Source organism: Sinohyriopsis cumingii, chromosome 18 (genome assembly GCF_028554795.1).
Source record: "Sinohyriopsis cumingii isolate HCF-2022 chromosome 18, ASM2855479v2, whole genome shotgun sequence".
Taxonomy (NCBI): domain Eukaryota; kingdom Metazoa; phylum Mollusca; class Bivalvia; order Unionida; family Unionidae; genus Sinohyriopsis; species Sinohyriopsis cumingii.
Window position 1 is genome coordinate 17,302,078 of NC_142978.1, and position 20,411 is coordinate 17,322,488.

The 20,411-nt window shown below is 35.9% G+C and overlaps 1 protein-coding gene across 1 annotated transcript; it reads left to right on the forward strand.

Annotated features, from left to right (window-relative positions):
• The first annotated feature begins 1,142 nt into the window (after nt 1–1,142).
• Nucleotides 1,143–15,518, forward strand: LOC149776159 (uncharacterized). Its single transcript, XM_089942449.1, has 3 exons — nt 1,143–4,401; nt 14,098–14,169; nt 14,581–15,518. Exons 1-3 carry the CDS (start codon nt 4,080–4,082, stop codon nt 15,051–15,053), a joined length of 867 nt encoding a protein of 288 aa, XP_089798575.1. The 5' UTR covers nt 1,143–4,079; the 3' UTR covers nt 15,054–15,518.
• The last annotated feature ends 4,893 nt before the right edge of the window (nt 15,519–20,411 follow it).

Below are 20,411 nucleotides of genomic sequence, written 5' to 3' on the forward strand. Positions count from 1 at the left end.
GAACCCGATTGTTTAATACGTGAAACTGTTCGACTGAATAAATAAATAATTTATTCTCTTCTCAGAAAATGACATTTTTTCACTTAAAAGTAATTGTTTCTTTAGTTTTGCTTTCAATAGAACTTTTATTGATATAACTAATTAAGTAGGTCTAAGAATATTTATGAAAAAGATAATTAGGCAGGTTTTCGCCAAAACGACGCTTGCATATGGTGGAAAGTAGATACCTTCCCCTATTTTGCGGTCACGTCATATAGGGATCCAATACTTATGTCATGGTATATGTCTGAGGCATGAACTGCCACAGTGCAGACATCGTATCGATATGACTGAAAAGTTGTTAAAGCTACGTTAAAAATACAAATCACACACATACATGCACACATTTACTCAGAAATTAATAAAATATCTGTCGAGTGCCACGAAAACGACCACACGTGTATTAATACTGTATGGTTTAAGTTTTGTTGTATTACTGAAACATTTAAGTTGCAATCCACAAAACAGTCCTTTTAAATAGTTATCCTATTTCCACCACAGTTCAGCATTCATTTGTAGCAGTGTCCCCCACAAGGTCAAGCCCCTCTCCCCACATGATAAAAAGTAAGGCATTTTAAAAAATGCACATTCCATTTTCTCAACGTACCAACCAATGCTATACTGAAAGACAGAACATGAAACCTGTCACTGTTATTCAAAAGGGATGGTACAGATGAGGTTCAAGGGGGTCAAAAAATAACATATTTGCATATTATTCGAACACTAGAATATGGAAGAAAGCGAATTAGCTTTGTTGTCATTTATTTTATTATTTTATAATAAATAAATGAAAAGAAACTTTTCACTATATATTTTTTCACTTAATGCAACAGCTTAAACATTTAGTTGACTTCACTCCAGTGCTCTAACGCTTGTTATTGCCACATAATTGAGGTCATTGTGTAACCAAGAACAAAATGAACATAATCAGACATCTTCGTCGTTCACAATTTCATATTTATATTTGTAGGTATTTATCGTATTTCTCCATAGCTTCTACAAATCTAGGATGACATCTATCAAGCTCTTGATTTCAAGAGTATTTTAAAATTATACATACACGATGACGTTCACTATGTAGGGCAGAGCTTCTGCAAACTAAAGTTCACACGAAGTTGACCGGATTTTAAAGGATGGAAATGTTCCTCGCCGCTGCCTCCGTCTGGAGTGAAATCAAAGACTCACGAAGCATAACATACTTCAGTGACTGTTGTTGATACATATTTCTCCAATAGTTTACTAAAGGGAAAAGTAAGATCTCGAGTAATTTTTCTACTCAAAGTTATTTTTGGAATGGTCTGGTACACAAAGTCTGGCCATCTCGACTGACTTCTATCTTGGACACTCTGTAGTGTTTAAACTAGAAACGATTTTGATCTATTGCTCCGTTGAAGCATCATTGCTGACGATGCCAATGAGTAAATGTTTCCGGAATTTCACTGGAAAAGATGCTGGTCAATATTTGATGGGACTACAGCGGCAATCTTGAAGGTTATCACTTCCACTCTTCGTATCGGATTCATGGCTGTCGTTCTGCTCACAGTGTTGTTGATGGTGTTTCCCACTTTTGGTAACACTTTTACAAGATGTACGTAGAATTGGCTTCGTTGCTGATGGTTTTGTACAGCTTATCATTAACCATCAAATGGAAAGCTGTACTGCCTCTATTCAATCTCAGACGAACACCCACTCCGCTCAATAGATCCTTGTCCTGCAACCACAAGTCAAACTGCAAACAATCGAAGGTCGTTAAATCACACATTATGAGGATTGACAGCTTCTGCTATGTCTCTATAAGTGAACTTGTCCACGCCCGACGTGTCAAGTTTCCATACCACCGAACCATCCAGATGTGTGTTGTTGGTTTTTATTACACACGTAAAGTGGTTTTCTAGGTACGTTCAGTAAGATTATGTATCCATGCTACTGCTGACCAATTTGTTATTGGAGGACAAATCCACTACACTGAACAAGGAATGTATGAAATTGTTGACTTGAGCAATTCTGGCATCCGCACCTGGAGTGGCATTGTCCTGTTTCTCTAGCTGTTCTTCGTTTCTTAGTCTTTCGCGCAAAGTGTTTATGAGCTCTAAAGCGGTTTCTCATTCCGCCGTGCCTTTGTGTGGCGTGGAAGAGAAGACAATATCTTGGCCAACAGTATGCAATATATTTATATAGGTCTTTTGGCGAGCCAGAAAGTATTCTGTTCAGTTTGAAGCAACACATTTGTCTTGTGGTTAACAACTATAATTTTTACAACTAAAACTCTTTTTTGTAGGTAATGATATAATAGTGTGTCTATAAACACTACCTTACCATCGCGTTTTCATTGGATGGTAATGATTTGTGTGTTTGGATTGTAAGCGCATGTGTTTGGAGAGTAATCAAAATGTAGATGTTGGATTGCATATGTGATGTGTTTGGATAGTAGTCGAAAAGCGGGGTTGGATAGTATACGCAGTGTGTTTTATGGTAAACGTGTGAGTTTGGAATTAGATTGTTGGCAAAACATTTTAACATGACTATGACACTTGACCCAGTTAAAAATCGTTTGACTCTATACTACTATCCCATGGACCATTTCATCATCGGGTTTCCTGTATGACCCCCAAGTGCCATACCCCACCCACACCCCTCATAGTAATTCTAGAATGGACACATATCCATATATAAAATGGGATAAGGATTATGGAAATCGAGAAAGCAGAACAAAAGTATATGAAACCAGTTCTCTTCATGCATGGGTTCCCAGTAAAATAATGGTATAAGGGATGTATATACCATCGGAAATGCAGTATTTGCGGAAAGACAGGACACATACTAAAATGCACAACGACTTTAGTGAAAGAAGAACAAACATTTGTTACATAAATTACAATCTTCCCCTTCCAAAAAGAAACAAAAGAAGAAGAACAACAACTAAAACAGTCAACGAACCCAATAAGGAAAAAGTACAACAACAGCAAAAACAAAAGCAAAAACAACAACAGACTCCAAAAGCTAAAGGGGAATCACTAGAACCAAATGGGAAATGACAACACCATATACAACAACAGCAACAAGAAAGTCAAGGTATAGAGGAAGAATAACAACAAAAATTTAAACAAATCAACGAAGGTCAAGAAACACAACAACAACAAGATAGAGAGAGAGAGAGAGAGAAGTAACATGAAGACGAATAAAAACAATACAAAATTAAGAGATCGGAGAATGAAGGAAGTGGAGAGAAGAAAAAGAATCGGAAGAAGGAAGAACGAGAGAATATGAAAAGTTACTGCAAACTAAATTGTTAAGAATACATAGAAGAGACAGTCTATGATATCCGAATGATGAAATATATTTCTGAATTTAGTTAAAAAGGGAGAAAAATAAAACACCCCCACCACCCATTATTAAAAACGAAAACCATTACCAATGTTACAGTAATATATTATAAGATCTCTTGGTAACAATTAAAATGTTAAAAAAAGATTTTGCATGGTTTTATAATCATACACAAAAGGAAGGGAAGCCTCTTAACTGGTCTGAAATGATCAAATAGGAATAGCGTCTCCCCTCTCCAAAAAATTATGCATGTAAGTTTGTCTGGCCGAGTTTCGCAGTTTGGTTAAAGAGCTTCAAGGCTTGCATTTAATTCAAAACCGTAAATAAAACAAAATACAGTAATTAGGTCAATAAACAGTTGGAATTTCAAAACTGTTAGCGTCGCGCAGTAATTATGCATCAATAACAGCTTTATATCTCTCCTTTTTCGAAACTTGATCCTTGACTTATCAACACACATCCGTTGTCGCCGTTGCTTTCTGGCTTCTTGCCCCATATACTTTTATTTTTTGCCGCCTGTGATGTTTTATTAATTTGTTTCAGTAAATTTCGATGGAAAAGGGTTTACCTAATGTTGTGAGAAGTTGCAGCCAGGCCCAAGTTTGCATAATTTAGATAATAAAGTATGTTTAAACCAATAGCAATTGCTATATTAAACGCGGGATCAAATCAATTTATTTCTCAGTATAGCAGGCTCTTTATATATCTGTTCATTGATGTTTTTCATACATAGCTCTTTACGAAAAGTGATTAATATTAACCTTGTAAAGCTAACAGAAAATACTTTGATTATGTATATTATTATGTGCTCATTGTTTGTTTATCTTGTCGTTGGCGAGCGGCTACAAACAACCTCATCATCTGACTCGAACTACTGTCCTAGGTTCGACTATGAGTATAAATTATTAGAAAGGCTCCTGAGAGCAGAGTTTGCTCAGAGGGAAATGGAGGCTTCCATTTTGCAGATTCAAGATAAATTTAAAATTATCGAACGAGCTGCACAAGAAATTCAAGGGCCGAGGAGTGATGGATCAAATGGTTAGTATTGAACTTACTACGATACACGGTTGTATGTATTGCATGTCAGGCAATATTGTTTTCAGGCAACGTCGAGCCAGAGAATTATAACTCTCAAAATGGTTGTCGCAAAGTTCTGCATTTCTTCGGATATTTTTAAGAAAATTGTTTTATATAATTTAGACTGCAACGTATCACGAAAGTGAGTGTGTCAAAATAGTTCTCTCCCAGCTGCCTTAATAGGGTAAACATGCCAAATACATCGCTTAATCGCCTTAAACGAAACTTAATGAATGTAATATATTCGATCCATCTGTCTATGTATTTATGTATCTGTCTATGCGTAAGCAGGTACTTATCCGTGTATCAAAGTATGCATATATGTGTGTAATCTATATTTGCATTTATATTTCTAGCTATCTATGAATGTATGCTTATATGTGTATCTATATGCATCTTCATAAGTATATATATATATATATATAGTAATATAGTGGTATCCCAGTAGTATGGTGGTATCCCACTATGCTGATATCTATCTATCTATATATTTATCATAGTTATCTATCTGTCTATCTATCTGTATCTATGTATGTCTGTCCGTCTATCTATCTATATGTCTATCTATCTGGTTGTCTGTCTATCTATCTATCTATCCATTTAAAGGAAACAAGGCTTGCCGAGTGGTATATCATTGATACAGCGTACATACTATACATATATTTCATTTAAATCACATAAAATACATATATTTGCCCTTTGAACGGAGTTAGCTGCAGGCAGCTGTGTATTGACTGAGTGAATGAACTCCTCACATCCCGAGTTTGTCCACTCCTTTTTTTGCTGTTCACAATCACCTTTGCATATTGATAATTTGTTTTCTTTTTTATTGTCTTTTTTCCTTCATATTTCTTAAATCAATATAATACATACCTATGATTTAAACATGAAACATTGTTTTAATGACGAAAGTAGAATACTACAAACACTTGGTTAGCTACGTCATTGACATATACGCTTAGGCATTCACGCTCCGGTGCATGAAGCTAATGTGGAATAGAAACTAAGCGAAATGACGAACCAACACGAGGTAATTGCAATATTTTAATATATTTACAGTTGATCTAAGTTATAGTTCTGCTTTACTAACAGTACCATCGACCGTAAAGTCTCTCTCTTTCTCTCTCTCTCTCTCTTTGGTATGATTGACTTAACTTTTACCATCATTCCAGAGACATCGAGGGATGATACAAACGGAAATCCTCTACGTTTGTCATTTCATAGATTTTAGCCCATATCGTGCTACGATGGATAGAGAGAGAAAGAGAGAGAGAGAGAGAGAGAGAGAAGGGGGTGGGGGAGAGGAGAGAGAGAGAGCGGCCTTTGGACATTTTCATGTTTAATTAATGATAATCGACTTTTAGAACATTATAATATGTTTAACAAAGAATACGAACAACAGAATATTAAATACATCACATTACATGTACCACGTAACCGAGAAATTTACCGTATAATGTCGACAGAATTTGAAACTTTGTATCACTGAAAAACAACGAAGATAAATCCCAATGAATGTACACCAATAACGTTACGACGAACCATATTCTTGTAGGTTACTTGGAGTAATTCGTATTTCAAGAATTTAATCCAGCCCAAATTCAGTTTATCTCTCACTCCACATTTCTGCGTAGTTTGTCCGTTATGCATGAGAGAATAGGGGATAACATAAAGCAGAAAGAAAGGGGATGAAAATGTGTATCTTATTAAATACATTTAGAAGAAGGGGATTAATAATAATTGTTGTCGATATTTTCATACGTCACTAATGATTAATGTGTGGAAATTCATCACTGATCTCGAATCCACCGCGCACGGTGGCGAGAATGTTTTATATATGCGTGTTATAGAGCCATGAGCGGATCACAATTTGATATACCAATAGCATTGGTATATCAAATAGCTTTATACCTACACTTTAAAAGCCATGCTATTTTTAATGTATGTGGTATAAATATACATACATACATATATGTATGTATCTATCCATATATGTACATATGTCTGGATATCTGTATATATCTATTTATATATCTGTAAATATGCATTTATTTGTCTATCGTGCGTTACTTGTGTATTAATGAATATAGCGTATAGGGTCCACAAATAGCTCCAAGAAGCGTGAAATGCCCGTACGAAAAGCAATAACATTGCCATATTCAAACTCACTGGTATTATGGTTTTAATCACTACATGAAATCAAAATTTTTGAACATAACATATCATGGCATGTCTTCAACCGACGAATCACAATCTATTTAACAAGCAAAGTAAGCATGCCATAAACTGGCAGAATCTATGCATGAGCTTATATTTATTGCATGACACGTTAGTACAATATGATGGCCACACAGTTGTCTTCGGGACTAACATGTTAAACAGGCCAAATATTTACTGTTGTCAAAGGGAATCTAACATTAGACCGCTATTATGAAATATAACAGAGAACCATTATTGTATTACAATTAGATCATAGGTATTTCTTGCACAAGACGAAAGGTCTCCTTGTAACAGTGTAAGCTACCATCACACTCTCCCCTAACACCGTATGATCCTGTTATCAACAAAGTAAAACCTCTATCCCACTGTAACTTCTTTATCTACGTTTGTAGGGACCAGCAAACACTTATATACTGGTTCAACCCTGCAGTATGTTAACGAGGAGGAACATAATATAATTTAAATACCTTATAAACAAAACTAACCTCTTTACACTCCATAGAATTTGACTATTACAAAGCAAATTCTCTGCTCCTTATATAATGTCCATTCTCTCCCATTTTAAGCAAAAGGATCATCCCGATCGCATCGCTCAGGATGAAAAAGAGAATGTATCCAAATAGAATTAAAAACCCTGTAAATAAAATATGTCTTCCCCAGCACCTTATCATCCCCATTAAAAATACGTAAAATATTTATTCATAAATCATGTCACAGCCTTTGTCTTTTAAAGCAAAACTACTATCCCCTTTACCATTCTTACAATACCTACAATTTTACAAGTGGAGTGGGAGAAGAAATAACAGTTGGCCTTCATTGTTATTTTAATTATTTTGCTGTATTATATGACAAGAATAAATTATAGTCAGGATACTGGTCTTGAGTTTCTGAGGGCAATGATAAATTCTACGTTATAAATTTTCTTAATTTTCAATCTTTTATGAATTTTATACGAAGGTCATGAGAGAAGGGTAAGGGTCTGGATGGGGGAGGCGGTGGTACAAATTGTCGCTATCCTAAATATTTCAATTCGGGCAACCAATCATAGTTTATTTTGCATAAGGATGTTATACCTTTAATGTATCAATTTCTAAAAGCCAGTGTTAGAATTGCAACAGTACATAATTAAGACAGGTTTAATATCAGTCTGCATTGCCTATAACCTTGGATTCCTTAAGGGAGAGGGGTTCTTACTTAACTGGGTACATGCCATAAGCAATCGTTATTATTATCACTCTTATTATTATTATTATTATTATTATTATTATTATTATTAGTATTATTATTATTATTAGTAGTAGTAGTAGTAGTAGTATTAGTTGTTGTTGTTGTTGTAGTAATAGTAGTAGTAGTAGTATTGATACTATTAATAGTAGCATTCTTAATATTTCATGATATGAGATGGAAAGCGAGAGAGATTCTAAAATGTGTATACGTCGGTCAGTATTTATGACGATTCATTCTTAGACCTGCGATGACTCATTGCAACAACGAAAAAGCTTAAAGTTTAAATCCGGGATGCCATCTTTGCTGATGAATGTGCCCCTATGGCATACAAAACAAGTTACTCGCAGACAATACTCAACAAGTTTTCCAAAGCCTCAAAGATATTCGACCACACAATTAACCGTGGCAAGACTGATATTCTTTTCCAGCAAGCCCCAAAGAAAAGTGCTCCACAGCCAGTCATCACCATATTACGTCACCCAACTCAAAACTGTGGACACTTCAAATTCCAATTCATTGTCATCTCCAACGATTGTTCGATGTATAATGAGATCTCTGCAGTGACCAGTAAAGCAAGTCAGTAACTCGGGGAAATCTTCATGACAGATTACTTGACCATCACAATGTTATCTTATATATCAAGATGAATGCGTAAAACGAAGTGGTCCTCAACTTCCTGCTTTACGGCTTTGAGACCTGGATTTGATACCACAAACACACCAAGCAGATTTAGAAATTCCATTTGCCGGCCCCTCGTTCTCTCCTTGGAGTCGGATTGCAGGATATCGTTAGTAACCTCGAAATCGTGGATAAAGCCACATCAGCAAATCAATAACTGTAGAAGAAATACTTCTCAATGCCTAACGTCGCTGGTCAGGCCATGTCATCAGAATGGATGGCACCAGCTTACAAAAACAGATCTTCTTTGGGGAAGAGGAAACCAAGGTCGACCACACAAGCGCTACAAAGACACCTTGAAAAACATTGTAAACTGTATACAATATCGTTTTTTTGTTTAATAAAGTGTGTACGTGATCTAGCTCTGTTAAGAATGCAAATTGCACTGAATCTATAAATAGATGTTTATTTATGTGTTGACAACTACTAATAATGTTCTAAATAACACTGGTCAACAGTGAAATCATTACTGACTTGAAAAGGCCCTAATCTGTAGTATTTTGGTGTGCCGAACACGAATATAACCGTGAAAAATTTGTATTGGCTCTCGTTTTGAAGATATTCATATACCTCATTTTCTATGTTTCACTGTGTAAATTTCTCCAGTAGGACTGCAGCAACATCCGGAATAATGATGTAACATTGCATAATACCATCATGCTCACATCATCCACAGTTGATTGCATCATTTTCTGATGCAATGCAATACTAATGCCATGCGGCTGCTGAAGTAAGTTGACGTCAGCAGTGTACTATACATGTGTAGGCCTATTATACTAATGCCAGGCGGCTGCTGAAGCTGACGTAAGCAGTGTACTATATAAAGCCCAATCAGATAGGTTCAGCATTTAAAATATTTTAGACGTTGTGCGAGACAGTTCAAGCTACTGTTACATAAAACTTATTATTTTATCCATTTACGTACAATAAAGAACAGTAATGCCTCGAAAGTGTGTTAATACCGCGGACAATTTTTGCTATATTTGTGGGGAAGTGACATTTGCCAACCAGAAGAAAAGTATCAATTCTCAAGTGAAGAAGGCATATCATCTTTACTTCGGATGCAAGGTTGGTGACCAAGACAAGCCTTGGGCTCCGCATATATGCTGTGCTACATGTACAACACAGCTTTCACAGTGGTTGAATTGCAAAAGGTCATCAATGCCGTTTGCAGTCCCAATGGTGTGGAGAGAGCCAAGCAACCACCTAAATGACTGTTACTTCTGCTTGGTTCCTCCTCTTTCCGGCGGAATAACGAAGCGAAAGAAGTCGAGAATAGTCTACCCAAACATTCCGTCTGCATTGAGACCAGTTCCACATGGTGAGGGACTTCCTATTCTAGAACCTCCAGCAGAATATTCTCTTGATTCATCTGACGAAGACAAAGGTGAGTCGACCTGTTCTTCTCCTGGTCCATCAGCATGCAGTGATCCATATTTTCAATGTGGTGCATCATCAACCCCACACAGAATAACACAGGAAGAACTAAATGACCTGATTCGTGATTTGGACTTATCAAAAAACAAGGCAGAATTGCTAGGATCAAGACTCCAACAATGGAATCTTCTAGAAGAAGATGTCACAATTACTGCATATCGAAAGCGCCACCAGCAATTGGAGCCTTTCTTCAGAAAGGAAAGTAATCTGATATTCTGTTCCGATATTGAGGGCCTCATGAATGCTTTAAAAATCACTCATGACCCACAAGAATGGAGACTATTTGTGGACTCTTCGAAACTGAGTCTCAAGGCTGTGCTTTTGCACAATGGAAACATTCTTCCATCTATTCCAGTAGCGTATGCTGTCCACATGAAAGAGACATACGATAACTTAAGGCAGCTACTGAATTCCATTGAGTATAACAAGTACAGCTGGCACCTCTGTGGTGATTTGAAGGTAGTTGCCCTTTTAATGGGACTGCAGCAAGGATATACAAAATACATGTGTTTCTTATGCGAGTGGGATAGCCGAACAAGGGAAATGCACTACATGAGGAAGGAATGGACTCACAGGCAGAATGTAGCCATTGGAGAGAAGAATATCCAACACCCAGCTCTGGTTGAGGCTCAGAAAATCTTGCTACCACCCCTTCACATCAAACTAGGTTTGATGAAGAACTTCGTGAAAGCCATTGACCGGACTTTGCCAGCATTCCGATACCTGCATGAAAAATTCCCTCGACTCAGCGAAGCAAAGATTAAAGAGGGAGTTTTTGTGGGTCCTCAGATTCGAGAGCTTTTCAAAGATGACCGGTTCAACAACTTGCTGGAAGGTGACGCGAAACAAGCATGGAATGCTTTTCGCCTAGTTTCTACAAACTTCCTCGGAAATGTTAGGGCAGAAAACTATAAGGAACTAGTAGAAGACATGTTGATGAAGTATAAGAAACTTGGCTGCAATATGTCTCTAAAGATTCACTTCCTTCATTCCCATTTGGATTTCTTTCCTAGCAACTGTGGTATTGTTAGTGATGAACACGGCGAACGTTTTCATCAAGATATCGCAACAATGGAACAAAGATACCAGGGAAAATGGTCCACTACAATGCTGGCTGACTACTGCTGGACACTCCTCAGAGATGCTCCCGAACAGCTGTACAAGAGACAGGCGAAGAAATCTAAGATGTAGTCAATGACTTGATTTTTTATAGGTAGGCTATTACAGTTGACCTTTTACTATTGGAATGCATTTCGTTATGTAAACATTAATTTCTTGCAGATTACAAAAAAACTAGAGCCAATTTTGCAATTTGACTGCCATATTCGTGTTCAGCACATAAAAATTGATAAGAATTGACTAATTTTATTTCAGTAACATGACTTTTGTAAAAATTTGTTGTCCAGTGTAATAAGACTTAACATGGTGCCTATGGCGTAGTTTTTCAGTAACTAATGCGATTTTTATGTTTTCAGAATAATTCTGTAACTTCCCATTGGTTGCGCGAGGTTAGGCGAATATGCTAAATTCGACGCAAAATCAATAATGTATGATGTCAGGTGGAGTCTACTGCGAAGTACAGTCGCAATATACGGTGTATATAAGGAAACAAATAAGCAATCAGATTCATTCCTATTTTTGAAGTCATTTACACTTATTGTGTTCCTGTTGTAAGTCTGCTGACGTTTTTATGTTGTACTTAGATATTATTCGAGACGAAAAACATTTGTTTGCACTGTTCAGTGGAAATATAAATTGGTTATGATTTGGACTATAATTTTATTCTGGAACTGTTATAAATTATTCGAAGGATTTCTGGACAACGCAATCTTCACAACGTCACGGTTCTTGGACAACCAGTACATTTCCGGTATTGATCTTTGTAAGGGACTTTTCTTTTATTGTGGAGTTTCATAGACCTTTAAAAAGAATAGCATGAATTCACTTCATAAAACTGTAAGTTCTTTTCACATTATTCATTTATAACTTTGATAATTAAACTGTTTGTTAAATGTAAAATACTTATTGGTTTTCTTCTTTTTCTGTTACTTAAGTTTTCGACCATAGAGTCGTAACATAATAATGTATGAGAGAGAGAGAGTTCATTGTTTGTGGATCTTATGCATGTTAAAAAAATTAAAGCAATTGATTGAGGCTATTATTATTATTATTATTGTCTGTAGCATCTGGAGTAAGCCTCCTTCCCTCTCTCTCAATCCATCATTTTCCTTAATTAGAAACAGAACGGTAATTTACTTAAATTTTGCCTTACAAAAACAACAGCATAAAACGTACACACTGCCAAAATGTAGAATCGTTGTTTGTTTCTTCGTAAGGTACATTAACATGATAATACGAAATCTCGAGTTTTGTTTTAGAGGAACAGCACCTGATAAATGTTGAATTAAAATAAATGTTAGCTGCGGTATTGACCGCAATATACATTTTTTCATAAAAAGACTGATCTTCATTTTCACTAATTTCAAAAATGGCTTCAAAAGTATAAATAAATCTGTATATCCTGTACTTTTATGCAGTACTTAAGTATGTCTAAATTCGAAGACAGGAACACAGAAACCGATCGTTACAACTACTGATGGAATCAATGAAAATCTATTTTCATGCTCTTATAATAGCGAATACCTTTGATGATTAAGAATTATTGAATATACTAAGAAATGTACGTAATGTATGTACATTGATAATTTTGTGACAAAATTAGGTAAAAAATAGCTTGCTAACCCATCATGTTTACTTGAGAAAACAACATTAAAAGGGGTATAAAACATATATTTCTTTGCAAATGCAACAATATTTGCGGGATTTTGCAAGAGGCATCCTTTGTAAGCTAAGAAATGAGTAGTCTGCAGAAGTATGAGGTGCTGCTAACGCATGCGCAAAAGACGCACTGAAGAGTTTCTACCTGGGTGAGAAATCGACACTTATTGTAATGTTTTCAAGGGTGGTAAGGAAGAAGGGGAAGCTAGCTTTGTTTATAAGGGTTTTAAATTTGTAATGTCCCTTTCATATTCTATCCTGCATGGTCAGTGGACGAGGGAATGCTGGTCCATTCAAACTAAGATGGGGAAGTTACAGGGGTATGGGAGTTTTCACTTTGTTTAAACAGCTGTCTTAGAGTGCTCGGGAAAATATGGAGTTTTTAAAACAAAGTTTGAATATCCGTTCTTTAACATATTACTCTATGTGAATGGGATGGTGGTTCTGTTTTCAATAGGAGGGTAGAGAGATTGTATATGAACTAGAGGTTTTCTACTTATTTTTAATGGTTAGAAAAGGAATAAAAACGGTAATTTTATTTATATGGGAATCAAATTCTATGATCATGTAAGCCTTATTTTACATGGTATCATGCGCAGTGAGTCAGTGATTGAATGCTCGTAATTCTGAAACGCATTTTAATATTAAAAGGAGTTTTATCGTTACAGTTCTTGCTATAGGCCAGAAAACCCCACCCACTATAAATTCATATTCGTTTTCAATTAGCAGACCGACAAACAATCTTCTTGTACATTTATGTCCTAAATAGAAGCAACACGCTACAAACAAATAGATATAAAATATCCACGCCACATTGAATGGCCTATCTAGGTAAGACTGTCCTAAAGGATTTCCAAGAACCTACGGTGTCATCTTTAAGTGGGATATATGATGCCATTATTTGATTATATATAAACTTGTATAATTTGTCTCATGATGAGTTTTAAATGAAAAAGAAAACTTATAAGTAAAGTTATATAATTTTTATAAAACATGTCGAATAATCTTTACTCATGTTTGATCTTGTTACGAAACACTTAGATTATGAAAGGACAATCACCTAAATAAACCGTATCATTTGCATGGGATGATACGTTTAACACACCGATCTAAATAAACCGTATCATTTGCATGGGGTAATACAGATAACACAGCGATAAAGCTTTATTTTCGTGCTGCATTATTTTCATTGCCTATAATAATAGATGATTGCTTATAATAATATATGTATGTACATGAACACAATCTTCTACTAAATATAAAATTAATTATACTGGATGCATTTGTTATGGCTTTGTCATTATTTCATACCAATAGGATTTGGATCAACCTACATTAGATGGGGAAGGACAACATGTCCAGGGAATGGCACAGAACTGGTGTACAAAGGTGAGAAAGATTCATTTCATGATTACCAGAAATCTTTGAAAAATGTCTTGCAAATAAACCAATCCAAGGACGAGAGAGGTTTCTTATCATGCATCACAATAATTTTGCAAAATAAATGGTTGCAACAATGTCTGGTTAATGTTAAGTTTACACTTGGACTGCTTGTCCATGCTTATACTTTTTAAGGCTCACAAATATGTCTTCGCTTATTTAAATGCGTCTGAGAATTAAAGGGAAAGTGGTATGGCACAAATAAAACATAAAAACACAATTATATGAGTACCCTTTATACTTCACCTTCGGGATTGACAAATATTTGCATAAAATCTATTCCCGATTGGAAACACGTTGATTAAAAGATCATAGACCTAGTTATAATAGAATACATCATTATTGTCTTTTTTGTACTAGGATACGCTGGTGGCTCTGAACACTCACATCCAGGAGGATCTGCTGACTTTCTTTGCTTGCCAGAGGATCCTACCTGGGGTAAAACTTTCGAAGGTACAGAGGCATCAGGGTTTATATACGGTGCTGAATACGAACTGTACGCTGGATCTAATCCTTTTTCTGTGTCAATGGAAGATGATGCACCATGTTGCGTGTGCAAACCTCCCCGCATGGCCAGCCTTATGATTCCGGGTAGAACGAACTGTTACCCGGGATGGACGATGGAATATACTGGGTATCTGATGTCAGGGTATCACGGTCACCCTGGGGCGACAAACTACGTGTGTGTCGATGTGAATGCGGAGGCTATAGTTCGTGGGTCTACAAACAATAACGGCCATCTTATGTACATGGTTAAAGCAAAATGTGGGTCTTTGCCTTGTCCTCCGTATGCTGAAGGAAGAATAGTGGCATGTGTTGTGTGCTCCAAATAGAAGTAGAGTAGTGTCTCAAATTACAAACATGGAAGTACATGCCGGGCAGTGAACAGAGTATGGCAACTAGGACGAAATTACGAGGGCCCACATTGGTCAATGGGCCGACCGTTGTTAAAATTTATATGAGCCTACTTGGGAACTTTTTTCCGGTCCATAAATCCTGTCCGCTGCCCCGGTCACATATATGTGAAAGAAATACATATCAAATACAATGAATCTGCATGAGATGCAGTGTTTCCTTTCTTGATATTATATGACGATTTAAAAAAAAAAAAAACTCATGCCTTATCTCCTTCTTAACTCCTTCAGTGAACATTTTGAAACACAATGTTCAATTTATACGCGAGGAATATACCTTTAAATACACTTACACAAAATTTAAATGATTATTTCTGATACAACACAGTTTCGTACGAAGTGTAAGCCATTTGTTCAATAAGTAAATAAATAGAATTCATCTTGTTAGGTATCCGTCTCTTTTCACTCAGTCAGAATGTGCTGGAGTCAACTATTTGCAGTTTGCTTTCTGCATAGTCTTCTCATAGGATTCACGTTCTTTTAGAAATGTCAAAATATCGATGCATCTTTGTCTATACAGCTGAACGGAACACCAATCTGGTTTCTATACTATATTAGCAGTCTAACAGTGTTTAAAACATTATTTATAAATCTTAACAATTTACAATGTGTGTTATCTTACTGACACTTTTGTTTTTCTTCCCCATCATTCATTATGATGCAGATTCTTCAACACGTGTTTTAAATATTATCCAAATGTCTTAAACATGTCCCATAACTTTATATAATGTTTATGGTATGGCACGGTACAGACATGCATTCATAAATACAAACCCACATACGTACATGAAGCTAATAACAAACGTTAGTCTTCGACCTTTTGCATAAGTATGTATTAAAAGTATCGGGCATGCTAATTTCTTCCAGTTAATTAGTGAATGATTGACTTACCACTAGAGAATAGAAAACCAAGCCTATTTTGCGGCTCTCGTGTCATTTTGCTATCGGTTCACCTCTACATAGCAGAGGCGGCTGGGTCAGCACATATAAAGGTACATACGCATGTGCATCCCCACTGAATATCATCTATTTTTTCTTTATAGTTCGTAGGCAGTCGTTTGGAGTGGGATTCATAGATGTATCCCAGTGGGATGGGACTTAATTTGTCACGTAAACTATTTGTGCGTTTTTGTTGAATTGGTGTTTAAAGCAGGAATTTCTCACACTGTATAAGTAAAGTTTTATCTGGAATCATTAATGTTGATGCGAACTTCACCTTCATCTAAAAGTATTGGCTTCTGTGAGGTATATCTTACGCTTTAATGACTATGGTAAAATTGTTTTAAGTTTATTTCTCAAGATTTATTTATGCAAGGATAATCAAAGAAGATGATTGAATGCATGTTTCTGGGTACTACATGCTTGCCATAAGTAACGTCACGGTGACCTAAATTGTATATTTCAATTTATATACTGTTATACCTAGATTCATAAAACATGAATGCATTTTGATGAGTATTATACTCTTATTACAAGTAGGTCACACTGACGTAACCGCTAGAATCATCAAGCTATATAGGTATGCATTTACATTAACATCGAAATCTTTCTACAAAAGAATATCACATCACCTACAATTCACATTTTACTCTCTTTTGTTAAGTGTTGCTTTAGTTCATCGTTAGTATATCTAATATTACACCAAGATTCATGGACTTTGTGAGCGTGAAATTCATGCAACGTGTGAGCATGTGTATCTTGATAAATACTACGCCCTCATTACAACAGTGGATCACTGTGACTCATATTTCATTCTTACCCTGAGTAGTAGTTGTATGTGACAACTGAGGCTAATAAAGCGGCCATAAACTTACACAAGAGTGCCCATATGGCCTTAGATAATAACATACAGGCGAAGGCACCGATGGATTTAACACACAAACACCACTATGGTTTTATATCATGTTATATAGGTGACCATACGTTTAACATGGGAGCGGGTTTCTACCTTAACTGATCTTGATTGAGGTGACATAGTAACATTGTCAGGGTAGGTATGGAAAATCCTGTGTCAAACTGGTCCTTAATTCTGAGATGGTAATGGTATTATTGCCTAAAAACCTATAGCCTTGATCGGGAAAGGAATACTAAGGCCATATGCCCCTCCCCCCAGGTAATCTTAAGATTCTGAGAATTTGTAGCCTCAAAAGGTAAAAATTATGTTAAAATTAAAATGTAAAGATTCCGACACACCACACTTACAATCAGCGCTCATTTTTGATCACGTGCATACTAAATTAATATACAATCCAGTACCTGTGTTTTGATCATTATCCAAAACACATACCTAACATACAACAAAAAGTATAGGAGCGTTTATGTACATACAATCAATGTGTGTGATTTGGGTTTTTAATGTAGCTTTAACAACTTTTTAGTCATATCGCTCTGGTATCTGCAGTGTGTCAGTTTATAGTGACGCCAGCACTGGGACATGCTGTAGCATTATGTCCCACCAAGTCATATTATCCATACACTAGGCCGACCAGTCCTAATACTAACTTTTTAGACCGCTCCGGTGGCCTAGTGGTTAGAGAGTCCGCCTCAGATGCGGGAGGTCGTGGGTTCGATCTTCGGTCGAGTCATACCAAAGAAATACAAAATGGTACTAACAGCTGAATCGCTTAGCGCTCAGCATTAAGAGGTTAGTGTTAGTACTGCTGGTCCTGGTGTCGTGAAAATGCGACTGGGGGAGACATCATGATACATGTCTGCGGCATGATGCCCCAGTGCTAGACATCATTCTAAACTGTCACACTGCAGACATCGTAGCGATATGACTAGAAAGTGTTAAAGCTACGTTAAAAACCCAAATCACACACATACACACACACAGGTACACGCACAGACACTAACCTTTTAATGCTGAGCGCCTAGTGCGGCAGAATACCATTAATACATACATATTATCACACACCAATGGTAGGATATAAAAGAAGGAGATTAAATAAACACACATACAATTAAACACAAAATTAATATCACGCACAAAAATAAAGAATTGTTTATTTAAACTCTGCTGTATCCTTGCATACGAACACACACCGTCACAATGGAAAGAAAATGGGGGGGGGGTTGACGTCTTTCTTATCATCAAGTTAATAAAACAACAAGAACATACATAAAACAGAATAGTCTGGCAATTACGATTAGTATATCGTTTTCTAGAAATATGTGAGTCTATGACTATACCTTCGGACAGGAATGCTCATGTGAAAATGTTAAATACAATCCAATACACCACCTATCATATCCATCATCCACTTCTAAATTATTGTCATAGGACCCACTTTAAAATCCATCACACATTTTTTGATTGCTATTCAGCACATCGCTTACAATCCAGCACCCTAATTTTGATTAAATCTAAAAACACACCATGCACTCCAGCAAACAGGGCAGGAGTGTTTATGTACACTCAAACACTTACATTCATAACAACATACTATTACATAAAGGCAGTTGTTTTTATAGATACACTTCTATTCCATCAAAGAAATATACTATACACTCACCCAAATATACTATACACTCACCCAAATATACTATACCATCACACGGAACAGAGGAGTGAGGCGTATTAAGGTCGATTTCTAAACACATACATAGATTTACACAAATATTCACACACTTGTAAAATGATTAAATGTTAACAAAGTTGTAGCTAAAGACTTGAGCTCTAATCATTTAGTTCAGTGTTATTTAGTGATCAATTCACACTTAGTTTTTTTTTTCTGAGATAATGAAAACAAATAAGGATAGTGATCTGTAAACCATGTTTTCTTTTTCTCCTGAAACGAGGACTACTTTGAAATTCTAATCTGAGCACAGTGTACAGAAAGCAGAATCTCTGAATATTATTTCAAATTAATACAGAAAGAACTTAAATTCAACATATATATTTTCTAAGAGCGAGTAATGGATAATGTCTAATGTCACATGCACAGGAAGTTTCTTTCTGATTGAACTAGCAACCTGAATACCATCTCTAGATACTGAAATCAGAGTATACACAATCAAATATTATCTGTGTAGGCCATTACATACTTATCGACAAGTTAAAAATGTATTATACCCAACACTTTTCACCCCAAGCTAAATTTTCGAAATCAGCTAGAGTTTTGAAACGGATAAAGTTTTTGCACATTAACATTGACTAGAACAGTGTGAAAATGCGACTATTTCGGACGATGGTCTGAATGGCAATGAATGGCGCACACCCCACCCCCACCCCCACACACGCACACCCCCACACGCACACCCCCCACCCACTCACACACGCAGGTACAATATGAAATCGACATTAGGTGGGACGGTGCTCTAATCTGGAGACGATTATTTTGAAAAAACGAGAAAGAGAGAGAGTTAATATAACGCCGTAGGTAGAGACAGAGCGTTGGCATCAAACTGTAGAAAGAGAGAGAGAGAGAGACAGAGAGAGAGACAGATACAGAGAGATAGAGAGCATAATAATTTTCAACGAAATTATGTATCATATCTAATTCAAGTACCGAGCGATGACAATTCGTGTTTTCCTAGATATTTGTATGTAGTTAATGATCTATAAGTTGAAATTCATCACTGATCTATAGAGTATAGAAGCGATAGACTACTGTTGAAACAATATATATATATATATATATATATATATATATATATATATATATATATATATATATATATATATATATATATATATATATATATATATATATATATATATACAATTTGATAAACCAACAGTATAGGTATATCAGAATGCTTCATACTAATACTTTAAAAGCCATGCCATTTTTATTGTATGTGGTGCGCTAATATCTAGCCAAGTAATTCTATTTTTACATTTTTTTAAGGTTTTATTGTCTTTATTATTATTATTATTATTATTATTATTATTATTATTAATTTTAACCGCCCACCTGGCGAAAGGAAAGGCTGTGTTTTATCACCTATTCTATTTTCATTATTCCTTATCGATTTAACGACATACCTTTCTGACCAGAATTATGGTGTAAACAACTAGAATTTGCTAATTCATTTGCACTGTTGTATTGAGATGACTGGGTTGCCTTTCCCGAAACAGCTACTCTGCTGCGAACAATTCTAAATAAACTAAACTGCAACATGTGGAAATTAAATATAAACCTGGAAAAACTAAAGGATGGGAGAAGTTTGGGTTAATAAGGTGGTGGGCGATGAGCAACTATTTTTCGTTATATTTTAAACCACGTTATAAAGATACTTTTCAAAAAGAACTAAATGGAGATTTAAATTCAG

Coding starts and splice junctions, on each gene's coding strand:
- LOC149776159 (XM_089942449.1), top strand. CDS start 4,080: ATGTTTTTCATACATAGCTCTTTACGAAAAGTGATTAATATTAACCTT. Junction 4,402..14,097: donor GAGGAGTGATGGATCAAATG/GTTAGTATTGAA, acceptor TCATACCAATAG/GATTTGGATCAACCTACATT. Junction 14,170..14,580: donor CACAGAACTGGTGTACAAAG/GTGAGAAAGATT, acceptor TTTTTGTACTAG/GATACGCTGGTGGCTCTGAA.